The sequence below is a fragment of the Lacerta agilis genome, chromosome 17, assembly GCF_009819535.1.
Source record: "Lacerta agilis isolate rLacAgi1 chromosome 17, rLacAgi1.pri, whole genome shotgun sequence".
In the NCBI taxonomy this organism is placed as follows: Eukaryota; Metazoa; Chordata; class Lepidosauria; order Squamata; family Lacertidae; genus Lacerta; species Lacerta agilis.
This window is the reverse complement of record NC_046328.1, coordinates 14,004,745-14,022,996: the sequence shown is the minus strand read 5'-3', so window position 1 is coordinate 14,022,996 and position 18,252 is coordinate 14,004,745. Positions and strand designations below refer to the sequence as shown.

Here is an 18,252-nt window from a genome sequence, read left to right as displayed (position 1 = left end):
ACTCAGACCAGCCAAGCAGCAGGAGGTGCCAGGGGGGCAGCCACACCAAGGGACCCCCCCCCTTCCTTACACCAGGGCCAGGGTTCATAACCCAGAGGCAAATGGGCTCCCTCTTGGCGCACTGACACAGAGCTTCACCTTGAGAGTGGCTGGCCGGCCCAGGGCTTCCCGTCTCACTGAAGCCCAGTGGCCAAGCGGGGTCAGAAGCCAGAAGCTCCCCCCCTTCTTCTCATGCGTCCTCATCCACTTCTGTTTTCCAAAGCGCAAGCACCTCGGGATGTTGTTTTTGTTGTTGCCGTTGCTGAGCCAAGCTCCTCCCCAGAACTGGCTGCATTTTCAAGTACCGGTTCATAGAATGGTAGAATCTAACCCCCCTGCAACGCAGGTCTCTTGCCCCCCAGAACCATCCGTGGTTGGGCTCCAAACACCAACCTTCTGCTTAACCGCCAGGCTCACTGGCTGCACATCATTGTGGACCAGCCCAATAGCCCCTCTAGTCTGCACCCAGTGGGTGCCACAACCACAGCCCGGTGCTATCCTTGGGAATGCTGCCTTTTCATCTGGTCCCCCCACCCCCACCCGGCCGCTGCCAAACTGGTTTTGATCCAAATGGAGAAAAGAACAACTAGCTGTGTTTTTAAGACAGCAACGTGCCCACAGCCCAAGTATGCTGCTCCAAGGCAGAATCCAGCCCACTCCCCCGTTTGTTATGGGTCTTGCAGAAGACAGATCTAAACAGGGGAGTACTGTTATTGTGATTGATTTGGTATTATGCTGCCTGTTACACTTTTTTTATCAGGTTTCGATTATTGATGCTCTGTAAAATGTGTTCTTAATGTGGTACACTGCCCTGGGATCTTTGGAGAAAGGGCAGAATATAAATCGAATTAATAAATTACAACTGGGAGGTAAGGAAGGAGGAGGATGGAGGTGTGTGTGTGTGGGGGGGGGGTCCTATCCAGAATCTGGAGGGGTAGGGAGTGGGCTGCTCAAAAGGACTCCTATTCTTGCAAAACAAGAGGGAGACTTATTTTTCTCCACCTCAAACCCCCACTCCTTCCTGGTTAGTTAGCAGCATGGAAGGAAGATGCGAAATGCTTCACAGCCACTTGACATCCCCGGGAGAAGAAAATGCAAAGCCAAGTGCTCTTTCAAAGAGCTCCACAGGCAGCTGCAGCGCCTCCTTTCATCGCTGCCCAGGCCATGCTCTTCCTCTGACTAGAACCTGACTGCGATCCGACGCATGTTTACTTGTAAGTAAGCCTAACGGAAACCAGCGGGTTGTATGCAACCAAGTTCTGCCCAGAGTACACCCTTGCTAATCACGGCTATTATTCTTCATTGGTCTCCTCTGTGTAGAACACTGGGGGGAACTTAGGTAAAGGCAATGGGACCCCTGACCATTAGGTCCAGTTGTGTCCGACTCTGGGATTGTGGCGCTCATCTCGCTTTACTGGCCGAGGGAGCCGGCGTACAGCTTCCGGGTCATGTGGCCAGTATGACTAAGCCGCTTCTGGCGAACCAGAGCAGCGCATGGAAACGGCATTTACCTTCCCTCCAGAGTGGTACCTATTTATCTACTTGCACTGTGACGTGCTTTTGAACTGCTAGGTTGGCAGGAGCAGGGACTGAGCAAAGGGCGCTCACCCCATCGCGGGGATTCGAACCGCCGACCTTCTGATCAGCAAGCCCTAGGCTCTGTGGTTTAACTCACAGAGCAACTCGGAAGTAGATGCACCCAGGATCCCTGCGCTCTTTAACTGCGTACCTTTCATTTAGCTCAAACTTGGGTCTCCAGCTGTTGTTAGACTACAACTCCCATCATCCCTGGCTAGCAGGGTCGGTGATTGGGGTGATGGGGACTGTAGTTCAAAAACAGCTGGAGGCCTAAGTTTGGGAAACCCTGGTTTAGCTTCTGGGCTGGGGGCAGTGGGAGAGAAAGAGAGAAATAAAGCAGAGCAAAAATGCAGCTGGGCTCAGCACCCACTTCTTGATACAATAAAGAAGTGTTCAGCAGACTTGACCCTCCAGAAGCTCCTCAGATGTTTTGGGCATAAGCCTTAGGAACAAGAGGAAGAAAGTCAAGTCTGCCTTGCCACCCTCACTACCCCCTCCCCAGTGCGAGGGGACAGGAGAAAAAGCCCATCAGGCAGAACCCCCACAGCCCCCCCTCCGCGCGCGCCAAAGCTGCAGGACTAGATAGCTGTACCTCTGTCTTTTCTGGCCCAGTTGGGCCCTTTTCCTCTTTGAGCAGTTCCAGCTCCCTTGACCGCTCTGGGGAGGGATCCATGGCAGGCACATCAACCCCCCCCCCACTACACCCCCTTCCCAGGTGTGACGCCATGGGCTGTGGCCAAATCCTCGCATTTCACACACACACCACTTCCTCCACAGAACAAACTCTGCTTTCCTTCTCGTCCCCCCCCCCACTCCGGCCCGCAAGCCTTTTGGTTCTTGGCAATCGTTATGGGGCCCAGGCCGCACCCCCAACTTTGCAGCCAAGGGGCGGGGGGATTCGAACCAGGATCTCAGCAGGCAAAGTCCAGCATCCAGCTGAGGTGGCCCCTTTGCCCACAGAGTGAACACACACACACCCCACTCTGGGGATGTCCAGCCCTACACAAGAGCTGCACAGTGGCCAAAATGGGGTGGGGGGGGGGAAGGAAGAGAGAAAATATATATCTGAGAGAGCTTAAAGTTCTGAGTGGTGAGGGGGGACACCCACAGCAGCATTCAGAAGAGCAGCCATCCCATTAGTGGCAACTAAAGATTGGGGGTGGGGAGAGAATGGGACAGCAATTTTACTTTCACACCAAAGAGTTTATTGGCATCTCTCAAAGAGCTTCTGAATAGTTCTCAAGGGAGAAGAGGAAAGTGTTGATAGCTCTGGAGGAGGGATTGAGGGGGCAGGAGGGGCCGCTCCAGGCAGGTCCCATGGGGGCCTGAGCTGAAGGATGGGCTGGGAGGAGCAGAGAAGGCCTTCTGGACATTTGCTTCATTCCCCAGTGGATGCAGAGGCAGTAAACAGGCCCTGCTACAGGCAGGCAGAGAGGCAGGATCAGGGCCAGCCCCCCAAGCCCACCTTGAGAAGCGAAGGCTGGGTTAGACGGGGCCCCCTTTGGCCTGATCCTGCAGGCTCTGCAATGTGGCTGCTGCTTCAGGACCTTCTTGTGAGCCACAGGCAGGCGCAGGTTGGCAGGGGGAAACCACATGTGGCTGCTGGATCAGGCCACCAAGTCCAGGATCATGTTTTCAGAGGGACCAGCCAGGGGCCGATCAATGGAAGGCGCCGAGCTCAGGTCTAAATGGACTTCAACCTGCGGCCACCTTGAGCAGCCAAATCCCCCACTATGGGAAAAGGTGGTACCCCAACAACAGACCCCAAAGTGCCCCCCTCTGGTGCAAAATTGGCAGTGTAGCTCGTCTGGGACAGAGGCAAGAATAGCTCAGTTGGTTAGAGCATGGTGCTGATAATGCCAAGGTTGCAAGTTCGATCCCCGTATGGGACAGCTGTGTATCTTGTGTACCCCATAAGGTAATAAGGGCAGATTTTAGTTTATTACAGCTGCATATTCCTGCATTGCAGGGGGTTGGACTAGATGATTCTCAGGGTCCCTTCCTGATTCTATGAATATCATCCAGCCAACATGCAGGTACTTTGAGGCCATGGATGTTGATCTGGGCTCGCACCACAACATCCTCCTCAGCTTCAGAGGAAGGCAGCACTCAAGCCACCCCCAGAGGAAGTGGGGTGCCCCCTCATCTTCTGCGTGACAATCACCCAGGCCACGTCCTAGCGCATCTCTCGTGCCTCAGACCAAACAGACTCTGCCAGGAGCGGAAGGGAGGTGGAAAAGCAGGCCAAAATGAGGGAAGGGAAACCCCTGACTTACCTCAGCCCTTGGCCTGCCGTCGCTGTGAGCTTCTGACGGGAATGGCAGGGCTTGAGAGCTAGGCCATGCTGTGGTGGTGGGGAGTTCCGCTGGTGCAGCAATGTCTTCACCGATGGGGTGGCACTTCCAGTGCCTACGATCAGCTCCAGGGCTGCCCATTGAGTGATGTTTTGGTCACATCAGAGCCAATTCCTGACCTAGAGACCAGGAGAACCTCCTGGGTATGGCAGCAAACACAGCTCCTGATGAGGACAGGGGCTGCCCCCAATGCTCTCAATCAACTGTTCTTGGTGTGAAATTATGCTAGGAGAGGGAGTCATCGCCCCCAAGGTCCCCTCCCTCCTTAAAAAAAACACCTTTCTCCCCTTTGCACCTGTTTGCTGTTATCTGCTGACCTCTCTCTCAGCTGCCAGGGCTTTCCTGTCCTCTGCTTTGGTCAGCCAAAAATAGGAAGTGGATCTGGGGAGGACAGGCGGGTGGATCCTGCAGGGGTGGCCACTAACTCATATGGGTTTTTTTTTAACGAAGGAACAGGCCTATCTGTGCATATGAGCCAGATTGAGCCTCCATGTAGAGTGGTACTCTATCTGACACTGCTGGGCCAAAGATGTGAGGCCATGGAATGACCTCAGGAAACTACTTGGCACTTGGGAGGAGGGGAACATTTGGGTCCTGCCTGTCATTGTGGCCGGCAACTTTGTTGTCATGGATGTGGACGCCAGTCTTTGGGGAGAAAACCACTTACGAGCCTCCAATTAAAGCCCAAATGGGCTGGTTCCCTTTGAATTTATTACCCCATTAAGTAGTGGAAATGCAAAGAGGTGGTGGCAGAAACATGGACCGTTTACTCTCTTCTCTTTCCTTAGTTTTACAATCACTTTTGGCTTCTTCCTTTAAAACACACACAAGCCAATAAGTGTGCAGCTGAGGGCCGTTCACACTACACAACTCTGCCCCTGAGCAGCCTTGATTCTCTTTTTGGGCAAAAGGAGATATGAAGTAGCAGACAGACTGAGCACCTGCTAACCACACACACACACACAAACACATTTGAGGGGGGGGGAAAGCAGATTTGCATCTCACCAGGAGGCAGGGAAAGAATCAAACTGGCTAGGAGGTGCCACCTCTGACCCATTTGTAATGCTTCAGGATTTCTTTTTGGAGATCCTTTAAAAAAAGAAGGAGCCTAAGAAGACTCCTACAGCAGCTGGATCTGGCCATCTAGTCCAGCATCCTGTTCTCACAGTGGCCACCCAGGTGCCCCAAATGGACTCCACCCAAGCAGTCCAGAGAAGATCCAGTTTGAGCTTCGTAGTTTTTGCTCCCAAGCTCTAGGATATCTCTGTGAGATGGTCACAACCAGAGAGACAAATACCTCCACTTCCAATGTTTGAGCGATTGAATAGGGTGTGTGTGTGTGTGTGTGTGTGTGTCAGATTTCAGTCTGTCAAGATCCCCCTTGTTTTCCCAAGAACCCCCAATATTGCCAGCCAAATCCCGGTGCAAAATACACAAGCTTATGCCTAAATAATTGTGCTCTCCATCCCTTCTCACAAAACCTTTTTCCTGTTTTCCAGAAAACAGAACAAGAAAATAGAAGACGTTCAGGGAACAACAATTACAGTCAACAAAAAGGATACAACAAAAAGGATAAGAGGGAAGAGGTTCTTCTGTCCTCTTAAATTATGCCATTTGGTATTTATCCCCAAACATCCCTCCCTAAATGCCAGTGGGCGGTGGCAGGGGCAATTTGCCATCTGCAACACTAACACATGCCAGGAAATCACTCTGTCTTTCATATAGAAGTCTTATCTGTCTTAATTACCAGAAACAGCTCTCAGGGGCCTGGTCAGTTTTTCTAATAAGGCTTAAGTGTGGCCCCATTGCTCAACTGGAGTCTCATCCTTTGCCCATGATATTTTGGCAATTATTAGAGATAAGCAGCTTCCAGGAAGAAACTTGCAAGCTGCTTGTTAAGAAAGTTAGCTGATCTGTTTTATTTCTACATTTATATCCCGCTTTCCCCCACAATGAGATCAAGGCAGCATAAATGGTCTAGAATTTCCCCTCTCCTTTTCACCCTCGCCTACAATCCTGTGGATGCGGGTGGCGCTGTGGTCTACACAACTGAGCCTAGGGCTTGCCGATCGCAAGGTCGACGGTTCAAATCCCTGCGATGGGGTGAGCTCCCGTTGCCCAGTCCCAGCTCCTGCCCCCCCCCCCAGCAGTTTGAAAGCACGTCAAAGTGCAAGTAGATAAATAGGTACCACTCCGGCGAGAAGGTAAATGGTGTTTCTGTGCACTGCTCTGGTTCACCAGAAGCGGCTCAGTCATGCTCAGTCACACTGGCTCCCTTGGCCTATAGAGCGAGATGAGCGTGCAACCCCCGAGTCATCCACAACTGGACCTAATGGTCAGGGGTACCTTTACCTTTACAATCCTGCAAGGTAGGGAGGGCTGAGAGGCAGCCCAGGGGAAAAGGTGGGGTTACTACAAGTGGGGTGTGTAAAAGGGGAGACTGAGAGAAGGGCCACAACCCCTTTTCCACTTACAGCCATTTCCTGCCAGAATGTGACTTCCCAACTTGGGCTTTTATTAAACGTTAACACTAAATCAAGCAGCCAAGTACTAGGAGGAGAACGGCTTTTAATTTGTTCAATACTTATTGACGCAGCAGAGGCTGATGGCCTGGCTTCCCTTTAATGGGAGTTTTCTTAAGAGGTGCTTGTAAAGAGATCCCTCCCCTGACCGCCTAATTGAGACCTTTCAGACTCCAGCCTCTAATTGCCCATATAAATCCTTGGGAGCAAGCAGAGGCAGCCTTTATCTCACAAGTGGAAGAATTAAAACAAGTCACCTTTAATCTCCCCGTGACAGCAGGAAAACAGAAGATGCTTTCTTAGTGCTGGTCATCCATCCCTATAATCTCGTAATCTGCAACTAATACGTGGAACACGCCCACCCCCACCCCCCAAAAAAAATTGCTTTGAAAATCAGGACCGCGTGTTGCAAAATAAAAAAAGCCCTACAGCAGCCTCAGCTGCAATGACAGAATCAGATTCTAGATGGACAAGCAAGACAGTGACCGCAGAGGGTTGAGTAAATGCCCTGATGGTTCAGGTATGTGCAGCGGAGGAGCAAGCGGATGGGGCGCCTGGGGCGGGGCCCAGGGGTGGGGCTAACCGCCCCCACGGTCACGGCCAGCCAGGGCAGGACACTCTGCAGGGCCTCCGAGGAGTCTGGTCTGCCTGCCTTCTCCCACCTAGCCACCCTACAGCTGAGGGGAAGGCAGCAGGCGGACTGTTTGAGCAGTGCGGAGCCTTTGCGCGCCAAAGCCACCGCGTCTCTCCCAGGAGAGACATGTGGCTCGGGCGCACTGCAGGCCCCACGGTGAGTACCACCCTGCATTTTGTCACTCCCCTCAGTGGTGACACCCAGGGCGACCCGCCCTTGCTCCGCCGCTGGGTATGTGACCTGAGATCCAGGGACAATGGAGGGTTGCTTGCATGTGGAAGCCCACTCCACAAATGTGTGTCCTGAAATATAGTGCTGCATGACCAGGTAGAAGTTCAGCAGGTTCAGCTCTCCTAAGTCACTTCCTATACATACAGCCAATGATCTTACTTGGTGATTAGGAATAACATGAAGGCTGGTGCAAGAGGTGATTCAGAGCACTTGGCTTTTCAGAAGCTGGAAATTGATACTGGGCTTACTGAAGCCGCCTCAATGGACCCCCCCCCAAATGTAGCAGTTCCCTGACCCCACAGCTACTGGTGGGGAATCAGGCCAACTGGGTCCCTCTTACTCTGCACCCACTGCACTCCCAACACTTGTTTGTGTAGTCGCTTACATATGGTGTCAGCCACAAGCCACCTCTATCCTCTTCAGTTTCTTGAGAAATAATGCACCTGGGTGCATCTTCCCTAAAACCAGCATCTATCTGATTTGAAAACGGAAGAAGACACCCAACGACCCCGCTCCGCCCACTGGGTAGGACAGTAGGCAACTTGGAGACACATCCAGCCATCCTGATGTAGACGATGTGTCAATGGAAATGGAAATGGTGGAGGAGGAGGAGGTGGTGGTAGAGAAACACCAACCTGCTGTGTGTACAGAACCAGAGAATCTTCCTAGCTGGGAAGCAAACAGCCCTGACAGGAGAGGAGGAAAGGAGGCTGCTCTTGTGCTCCAAGTCTGCCACTTGGCTCACGTGGCTGGATGAATAGTGTTCTGGCCCCAGTAGAGACTGAGGTAACCCAGCCCACTTCAGCATGCTCAAGGAGGAAGGGGAAGAGGCCTTCTCTACCCCACAATCCCTTGCATCAGCTGCAACTCAGCTCTCTCACTGCTTGCCCTGAGGCGGGGGCCGCTCTCCCCTGAAAATTCAGATTTCTTTGCCTCTTCTAGAGACCTGGGAGGAGGGAGAGGAAAGCGGATGAAAGGGTGAAAGAGCATTCCAGGCACAGCAGAGAAGAGGCTTGGGAGAAACGTGTTCTCACTTTATTTAAAAAATGTATATTTATTATTACAAAGCTTTGCACTGCACCATTTATTTAACCCTTGTCTTCTCCCACCTCCCCCCCCCCGAAACTGAAATCCCACCTGGCAAGCTCTGTGACACATGCTGTGGGCACAACACAGCCCACTATTGAAGTGCAGGGTTTGTATTCCTTATATTACAATGTTAACCTTCAGTAGAAAAAAATGCCGGGCTTCCTTTATGTTCCCCATATAAATGTGAGCAATCCCTCCACATATATTTATATATATATACTTAAAAAACAAACATATACCCTTCTTTGTGTCATTCTGTAAAAAGCAGACATTACCAAAATGGTACTGAAATCCGTTTCCTGATAAGACCAAAGGTGCCCTGCGAACTCTTGGCTTTCACCGCTTGTCCAATGGTCCCCAAAGAGGCACGGTCCTAGTGAGGTTGCCAGCTGTCTCTCCTGCCTGGTCCTTTTAAGACAACACCGAGATAAAATAAGCCACGGTTTTGCTTAAAGTAACAAAGGAGGCAAGACCATTGCGGTGGTCGGTCCAGTCTCTCCTGCTTAGCCAGCCAGCCAAATGCTGCTGCTGCCTCCTGTAAAAGCCGTCCATTTAAAGAGGGGGAAATGAGTGAGGAGGTGCCGAAGGATTTAAGTGCAGATTTGGCTTGGGGGTGACAGTGGTGAGCTTTCGGCTGCCAGGTAAGTTAAAGGCAACAGCAGAGGCAGCAGTACTGAAGGTGGTAACAGCTGGTGGCTGTGATGCTGGAAAGAGAAGCCGAAGGGAGGGGAGGGGAGGGCGGAGCCACCTGCCCAGCACTCCTCAGACATCCATGTAGTCATCCTCTTCATCAGAGTCACTCTCCAGCGAAGACTCTTGGCTTGAGGTTTCTACAATCTCCAGCGCTGGTTGGCAAAGGGTCTCTTTCTTCACATTTGCCGCAGACTGGGCTGAAAGGATAGCAGACTGGCCCAGACAAAGGGAAGAGGGTTTTTTATTTTTTTTAATTCTGAAGGTCTACTACCCACCACAGCATTTCCATCCACTCCACCTGAGCTTGCTTTAATCATCTTGAAAGCCTGCAGTGCTTCCAATACAAGTGATGGGTGGGTGGAAGACTGCGGAGATTTCTTAACCAGGTGTGGTAGTTATCCTAGATTAACATGGCAACACTCCAGGCCGAAGGAGGGAGAGAGGGGAGTCTTTCTGCCCCCGCCCAGTCCTTCCACCAAGACTGTTTGCAAAAGGGTATCGCAGGTGCCACCCCCCCAACTCTGCCTGCCTGTTCAGCCAGACAGTTTGCTCCTTATTCCCGCTGTGATCAGAGGATGGACCTTGCTTTGGCTGGGGAACAGAAAGAGCCCCTCCCCCCCATGTCAAGAAGTCAGGACTCAGCAAGCCTGGATGAGGCCCTCCTTGTGGTGTTGGAATTGCTAAAGTCCTGCTTCCTTGGGGGCAGCTGGCTGGCCTCTAGAAGAACAGGGGGCTGGACTAAGTGGGCCCGCTTTGACCTAAAGACTCTTCTTATGATTTACAAACCCCAAACAGAATATGGTCCCGTAAGCCCACCTGAGAACCTAAGGGAGGGAGCGGATAATAATAATAATAATAATAATAATAATAATAATAATAATAATAATAAATTTATACCCTGCCCATCTGGCTGGGCCTCCCCAGCCACTCTGGGCGGCTTCCAAAACAGTATTAAAATACAATAATTCATCAGATATTAAAAGTCTGGTAGTTGTTGTTCTCTTTGACATCTGGTGGGAGGGCATTCCACAGGGCGGGTGCCACCACCGAGAAGGCCCTCTGTCTGGTTCCCTGTAGCCTGGCTTCTCGTATCGAGGGAACTGTCAGGAGGCCCTCGGCGCTGGACCTCAGTGTCCGGGTAGATCGATGGGGGTGGAGACGCTCCTTCAGATATACTGGACCGAGGCCGTTTAGGGCTTTAAAGGTCAGCACCAGCACTTTGAATTGTGCTCGGAAACGTACTGGGAGCCAATGTAGATCTTTCAAGACCGGTGTTATGTGGTCTCGGCGGCCGCTCCCAGTCACCAGTCTAGCTGCCACATTCTGGATTAGTTGTAGTTTCCGGGTCACCTTCAAAGGTAGCCCCACGTAGAGCGCATTGCAGTAGTCCAAGCGGGAGATAACCAGAGCATGCACCACTCTGGTGAGACAGTCCGCAGGCAGGTAGGGTCTCAGCCTGCGTACCAGATGGAGCTGGTAGACAGCTGCCCTGGACACAGAATTGACCTGCGCCTCCATGGACAGCTGCGAGTCCAAAATGACTCCCAGGCTGCGCACCTGGTCCTTCAGGGGCACAGTTACCCCATTCAGGACCAGGGAGTCCTCCACACCTGCCCGCCTCCTGTCCCCCCAAAACAGTACTTCTGTCTTGTCAGGATTCAACCTCAATCTGTTATCTGCCATCCATCCTCCAACTGCAAAGAGGGCACAGAGGACTCTTGTCTGCAGCGCCTGGATGGCCTCCTCCACTGACACCCCAGTCGGCGCACACAAATTCTGTCTGCCAAATTCAAAGCATGACTGGAGCCCCAATGACACCCCCTGCCCCGAACCCTGGGAAGTACCTTTAGCTTCTGCTTGGTTTCTTCTGAAATGCTGCCCTTGGGGGAGAGGAGGGTGGGGGTTGGGGGGGTGACGGTGATCTCGGGTGGGAACTTGGTGACGGACGAGGGGATGAAGAGCTTGGGCATGCTGGGAAACACGCGGGTCTTGATGCGGCTGGCGTCGGCCTTGCTCCCCGCGGAGGGCTGTGGCGTTTCAGAGCAGAGGTGAGCCTTGGAGCTGGAGGCTGAGAGGAGGAAATGTCAACTCGGAAGAGGATCTTTGAGCAAACAAGCATCTATATATATAAAATGCAAGTGTCTCTGCGTGCAGTCCGTGTGTCTCTGGGTTTGCGCTACTGCGCATGTGCCCCAGGGACACAGGGATTGGACGGAGAGACATCGGGCCGGGAGCAGCGGCGGCAGTTGAAGCGGGGCCGTTGAAATGGAATGTCGGCTCTCCAGAAGATTGGGGAGGCCGAGGAGGAAGGCCACGCTGCTGCTGCCGCCGCTGCACCTTCCCGCGCTCGGCTCCACCACCAGCCGGGCTTCCCGCCCCCGCCCCCCTGCCAAAGCCTGCTTTAGCGGGAGGTCGGGGGTGGTGGAGAGGCAAGAAGCGGTTTCTCCGCTTTCGCGGAGAAGCCGCTTCTTGCCCGCCCCGCCCCCCCCCCCCGCCCCCTGCCAAAGCCTGCTTTAGCGGGAGGTCGGGGTGGTGGTGGTGGTGGACATATGTTCTAGCGCCCGTTATTTTAACGGGCTGAAACCACTAGTGCCATAATAAAAGAACGTCTGCTCCAGAGCAGAACCAGCAACAGGCTGGGCTTGAGCCCTGGGCTCTTTGCTCTGTAAGTGAATGGGAAGAAAAAGAGCTTCCTGATTTCCCCCAGGAGGGGGTCACCCACTGTACCATGAATGGGCTCCTGCTTGAAGAAGAGCCACCACTGCTGCCTGTCCTGCCAGCACTCCAGTCTCCTGTCTGGGGCAATACCTTCAGATTTAGCGACCACCATCCTATGCTTCTCTGTGGCAATGGAGGACACCCCAGAGAGGAACTCATTGAAAACTACAGATTGCCAAAAGTTCACCCTACACTTGAGTAACATGGGAAGCTGCCTCTGGTCCACATGGCTCAGTATCGCCTTGCCTGGAGATGCCGCCAAGGGCTTCTGCATGCTCCTCTGCCACTGAGCTCCTAGGAATTTGCCCTCCTACCTGCCAAAATGCTATCTGTTCTCAGAGAGGCTTTCCTCCCTGCTTGCCCACGCATATTTTCATACTGTACTTCTCTGTTCTATCCAAGCCACCTTCTCCAAGTTCCCCAAAGGCTTCATTGGGCATCCCTTACCTCGGCCACAGACCTGCCCTCCTCCAACGCTGGTGCTGGTCACGGGCTCCAGCTCCACTTGCCAGGGCATCAAATTGGACGAGGGGGCCACTGTCGCCATCTTCATCTGCTGGCAGAGGTGGGATTCTTGCTGCTGCAAGTCTGCTCCTTCCAGAGGCCGGTCTAGCTTGCCTTCTTCTTCTTCCTCCTCCTCTGCATAAACAAGATGAGCAAAGATGACTCAAGGGATATCCCTCTCTCCGCTACCAACCATAGAGATGAGAACCATGGAGAATGCCACAATGTTCATGCCATGTGGACCTCATGGGGCTTCATTGCGAGGACTTCATGCAGAATGCTTAAAAGTGGGCATTTGCTTAACTCCAGGTGTGGTGTACAGTAACATGTGATTAACATGCAACCCAAAACCGGTCCACTCAAAAGAAAGTCCCACTGAGTTCAGTAAGGGTTATATGATTACCGGTTTAATGCAGCAAAGACACAAGGACCTGGCTTTTCAGGCAGCTGCAAGAGACGCTTTCCTGGCAAAGGGCAGCCCAACGGAGAGAAGGTGGCTGCGTTGCTGGTGTGTGCTCAGAGTAGGGAACCAGACCCATTTATGATCACTGTCACCTCCATCTTGCACTCAGCACAGTGAGAATACAAAAGGGCATAGCAAGAGCATGGCTGCAGCAGCTGGTTCAGGCCAAAGGGGGCCCAGCATCCAACTAGATGCTCCAATGGAGGGAAGAAACCCACAAGCAATTCCCAGCAATTGGCACAGCAAAGACCCAGGAAGTTTCCACATGGAGGGCAGCTTTTGCCAGGGTCCAACACGTCAATCTTGTAAGACCTGGGGACGATGTTGAATAAGTAACGGAAGTGACTGGTGGAGTCTTCTGCACCAGAAACCTTCTGGGTTAGCCAGGCCCCCAGCAAAGGTCTGCCCACCCACAGCTTCCCAGATTGTAGGATATGTAGACAGGACATCAACAGGAGGTCCCCTTTGGCCAGGCAGATGTGAGGTCACTAGTGGCTCCCCTTCTCCCTTCTGAAAGATGTAGAGCCAGCTCTGTTGCCTAATGGCAGCTGGCTGTGGGGGGCTTATCTCGCTAAATATTTACTGAGCTGGACTGGAATGCCTGCCACTCAGCCAGATCTGTCCAGCTTCAACTGAGTCACAGGCCCTGCCCGAATGCAGCTGCCTTCACAGTGAAACACAGGCTCTCCTTTCTGATCAATGGGGAAGAAAAGGGAAGCACATCAAGTGGGCTGGCTGGCGGCCTCCTCTGTTGCATCAAGTGACAAGGTCCTATGTCAATTGCCACTTCCTCTTTGGCAGACACTTGCTAATGGCCGTCTGTGGAGAGAGGTTTGGGGGCTCCCCTGTGGCTGAAGAGGGTAAAGATGATATAATACACACACTGCCTCTGCTTTTAAGCCACGTGTTCATTTTCTTAACGTTCCACATTCTCTCCAATGAGAGGACACAACAGCTGCTTCTGACTTGGCTTTGGTTTACTTCTGCTAGTCCTAAGTATCTATCGACACATATCTGCATCTGAAAGCAGAGGCAGTTGGGAGCCCAGCTCTTTAGGACTTAGGCAGGACTTGAGGCCCTTCTCACCTTGAAGGGCAGCTGGCCAGCTTCAGGCCCAGCCTTCTGACTGCCTCAGGAAGAGGGGCCACAACCCAGATTAGCTCTCCTTCCACCAGGTGGGTCCTTGATAGTCCAACTCAGGGCTGGCCCTCCCAGAGCAAACTGTGCCCTTAATTTCAGTGCGCCATTTATGGGGTGTGTGTAGACCGCAGTCCCAAGTCCACTCACCTCCAGCCACCATGACCCCAACTGAAATTAGCTCATTTAGAGAGGAATGAGAGGCACATGACAGCCGCCTTCATTTCAGTGAAGATGTGCCGTCTGGCCCTTTGTTCGCACTGTAAGGGAGATGCTGGTGCTGTGCATCCCCAACTGCCCAGAGAACAGAACTGGCCTTCTTCATAGGGAGAACCATGTACCAGATGAGAACTGTTATGAGAACTCCTTGAGATTTAGCTAGCAGAGTCTGCACAGCTGAAAGGGGAAGGGTGCTTTCTTTCATGAGGTGCAGCAACATCCTTTCAACCTTTTATTTAACTGGACTGCGCTAGTAGGAAACATCTGGCCCTATGTGTTGCTGAACTACAACTCCCATCAGCCCCAGTAAGCATGGCCAGGGATGATGGGAGCTGTAGGTCAGCAACATCTGGAGGCACAAAGGATCTCTGCACCTCCTCTTGAGTAAGAGCGCTGCTCTGTTAAGTATCCAATTCAGGTAAAAACATGCAGGCCAGAATGCGGAGTCAACTCAAGGGCTGCCTTGCCTGAAACATTTCTGGGGGGAGGGGGTCCCCACTCCCACTGTTGGAACCTGGGCTTTGAGATGCTGGGCTCTGCTAAGACTATCTAAACACAAAACACACACTTCCTTCTCCTTCGGAGGTATAGTCGAGGTCCCAGGCGTCTGAATCGGCAGAGGGAATGGGGGCGCGCTCTAGAGGAGATCAGAAGCTCATTTTCTGCTGTTGTACATTTCAATGCCATTTTTGCAAAACCCCTGGGGGAAAATGATTCAAGTGCAGGGGTATCCATAACCTCCACAGCAAAAGAGACAACAGGGCAGAGATGTACATCATCTTCAAATGCCTAGCACTTCAACTCAAGTACTGCTCTCGAAAAGAAAACCAGAGTTGTAACTACCGAGTGCATACAAACACACAGAGGTAGCTTTTGAGATTTCAGGGATGGACCCCCAAAGCCCTCTGAGACTCAGCCTGAAGCAGCCCCCTTCGGCACAGCTGTGTGAGAGGGACAAGGCAGGCCAGGTCTTCCTCCTTCTCCTGGCTTTTACCAAAGAAGAAACAGGCTGAAGAGAGAATCTCGGAGGTGCCAACAGCCCCCTCCACCTCTCCTTCCCAATCTGTTGCCAGGGAAACCCATCAGCACCCGCGGATGCTGAGAGCTGGTGCTTTGGGGTTCACGACTTCATTAGTTGGCGGTTCCTATTCTCACCAGCTCATCTTGCGCTTCACACGTAACGCCCACAAACAGGGGAGATCATTTCAGCGAGCCCCTTCTCTCAAAAACAAATCCGCTGCAGGGTGGCGGCAGCAGTAGCTCTTTGCTACCTTCGGGAAGGCAAGACTTTAGCAATTGCAAAGCTCTCCCCACCCCCAAAAGGCTTCATGCTTTCAGATCTCTGCCTGAAGGACACAAGGATCCAAATGCTCCCATTTCAGCCACTCATGGTTCATCACAGCCACGTGGCTACTACCAACTTGTCTGTCCCTTCTGGGGTTTTTGTTGCAGAGACTAAATTTCCAACCAAGCTCAACCATGTAAGGAGCAACCGCACCCAGAATGTGGCTCAGGCAGGCAGGGCAGTGCACCACATCAAACAGGGGTCTGACCTGCCCCCCGCCCCACCAAAATAATGAGAAATCCTCAACTCCCCAAACCCTGCACACGAGGATCTGCAGCTGATGTATGCAGAAGAGAAATGGGCTGGGATGCTGCACTGCCTCATCGTCCCTCCTGGAGCTGGACCCAAAACATTCTAAATGGGTCCAGCTGCCATCTCTGCATCCTTTGAACAATAGTGCACAGACACTGGGTGGAATTCAGGTTTTAAATTTCTTTTTGCTTTTAACTTTTTTGATTTTACTGCCAGCTTTGTGTTTTTATATTGTTGCAAACCACTGCGATCCATCTTTACGGTTAGTATTTTTATAAATATAAAACAAGCAAATTCTGGTTCCATGCAAAGAGCCACGCGGGAGCAAGGAAGGTGAGCTGTAGTTTGAGGAGCAGAGTCAAAAATAGACATGTTTCACAGACAGAATGGCGCTGGGGTGCACAGATGCTTTGGGCAACTCTATAAAGCTTCTCTACAAAGATGTAGCTCACCACAGGCCAGGCTGGAGACAACAGGGGCCTCTTCAACACACTCTGCCCCAGTTTGCTCCTGGGGTGGCAGCAGTAGCAGCACGCTGGCAGAGGAGGAGGAGGAGGAAGACGAAGAGGAGGATGGGGGAGAAGCTGTCTTGGGCTTGGCCTGCAGGTCAGCTGCTGCTCTCAAGAGGGCCTCTGAAGCCAGGGAGTAGGCAGTCCCGGCAGGAGGCGTCAGAGAGGCGGGGGCAGCTGGGAAGCAGATCTCTTTGCTGTCCTTCGGGTGCTTTGGAGTGGTCGGTGCTTCCCCTGTAGCCTGGAGGAGGAGACAAGCAAAGGCCGTAAGGAAGGAGAGGGGGAAAGGCTGCTGCGGCAGACAGCTCAGTGCAAAAGGAAAAACCTTCTCCACCCGGGAGCTCCAAATACCAAGAGGCTCTGGGGAAAGAGGCATCAATAGGGTCAAGGAATTAAAAATAAACTGTATCCTGATTTTCTAGTTTTACTGATTTTAGCTGTACAGTGGTACCTCGGGTTGCGCACACAATTGGTTCCGGGGTGCCGTTCGCACCCCAAACAGTGCACAACCCAGGCGGCGCTTTCATGCATGAGTGGAAGCGCGATATCGCGCTTCTGCGCATGTGCGGACCACGTGGACATGCGCAGAAGCGTCCGCGCTCCGTGTTACACTTCCGGGTTTGCGGAATATGCAACCTGAACATACGTAACACGGAGCGTTCGCAACCCGAGGTATGACTGTATTGTATTGAGTTAGTTGTACACCACAGAGAGTCAACTCTAATTAAGTGGCATATAAATTGGTATTTTTTTTCAATAAAGCACAAATTTCAAAGGGATATATTGCCTAGGAGCCGAACATCAGCATCACTTCCACAACGCTAAGATTAACCAAGAAAAAAAGTCATACACACACTTTTCTCACACATTCTCCCACCAACAAGCCCTAAGGGGTCAAAAACTGGTCAATACTGCTAAATCTGGATTAGTCAAAGTTCCCAAGGTCAAGACAAAATGGATTATATTTTTCTTCAAAAGAGATACTTTTGTTTTTTTGGGGGGGGGAATGGTATTTGATACACCTCAGAAACAGAGGAAGAAGAGAAGGGCAGCTGGCTGAGGCAGGAGAACATGGACTGCTGGTCCACATCTGGGTCAGTGAACTGGTGGCGGGAGGTTCCAAGTGCCTGCTGAAATGGGTCCGGAGGGCCAAATCTCCGTGGAGGTGTGGCACGGCTTCTTCTTCCAGCTGATGGCCAGAGACTCTTCCCTGGTCCATGCTGCTTTCCTCCCCATCCCACCCCGTGCAGATAAAAACACCCCTCTTCTAGACAATAGAAATGAAGCAAAACACAAGAGGAGGAGAAATGTCGGGTACCTACAGCTCCTCCAAGCATGCTAAGAACATGCAGCCTCAGCTCCGAGGGAGTCTCTCAGAAAGGCAAATCCCAGCGAGGAAAGACAGGGCCTGCAATTAGCAGAGGAGCCCTCCCACCCGCTGCTAACGGGCATCTCCCAAGGCACAAGCGCATTGCAGGGAGTGGGGGTCAGACACTGCAAAGCTGGAGCAGAGGCAGGCAAGGCTGCATGAGGAAAACACCCTTTGCAGAGGCGGCATTATGGGACACAGGCAGTCAAAACCTCAATTCCTCCCCCCTGCATCTGCACAAACCCAAGCACCTTCTTGTTTGCTTATTTGTTTAAATTGCCATTTGAACACCTCACAAGCCAACTTACAATGGCAAGGAAAGAGGTTGGGAGAAATATGGAGGAGGCATCCCTCTGTGGCCCCAACTCACAAAGGCCACTGTGGAGCAAGTCCCATCCGTATTGCCCCCACCCTAATGGCTGCTGGTGGTGGTCCAGAGAGGGCAGGGGAGCCTCAGGCACCGATCCCGATGCTCAGACAGGGGCAGAGGGACCTTTAGAGAAGGCTGACTCTCTCCCAGGCAAGGGGGAAGAGGGGATTTCAGTCCAAGCACAGTTTCCCTCTTCCCCCTTGATGACATCATTACTACGGGCGGT

At 52.4% G+C, this 18,252-nt stretch overlaps 1 protein-coding gene across 5 annotated transcripts in view; it reads right to left on the bottom strand.

The window, feature by feature from the left end:
- Window positions 1–8,364: 8,364 nt before the first annotated feature.
- Window positions 8,365–18,252, bottom strand: part of CABIN1 (calcineurin binding protein 1) — a 59,596-nt gene continuing 49,708 nt past the window's right edge. For 4 of the 5 annotated variants that reach the window (XM_033174653.1, XM_033174656.1, XM_033174655.1 and 1 more), the window contains exons 33-37: window positions 16,231–16,528; window positions 14,556–14,560; window positions 12,306–12,495; window positions 10,985–11,208; window positions 8,365–9,353 (exon numbers count right to left, since the gene is read on the bottom strand). In XM_033174653.1, coding sequence (XP_033030544.1) covers window positions 9,210–9,353; window positions 10,985–11,208; window positions 12,306–12,495; window positions 14,556–14,560; window positions 16,231–16,528 — 861 coding nt within the window. In that variant the 3' untranslated portion in view covers window positions 8,365–9,209. Of the gene's footprint in view, window positions 9,354–10,984; window positions 11,209–12,305; window positions 12,498–14,555; window positions 14,561–16,230; window positions 16,529–18,252 lie in introns of all 5 variants that reach the window. The other variant, XM_033174654.1, reaches the window with a different exon arrangement.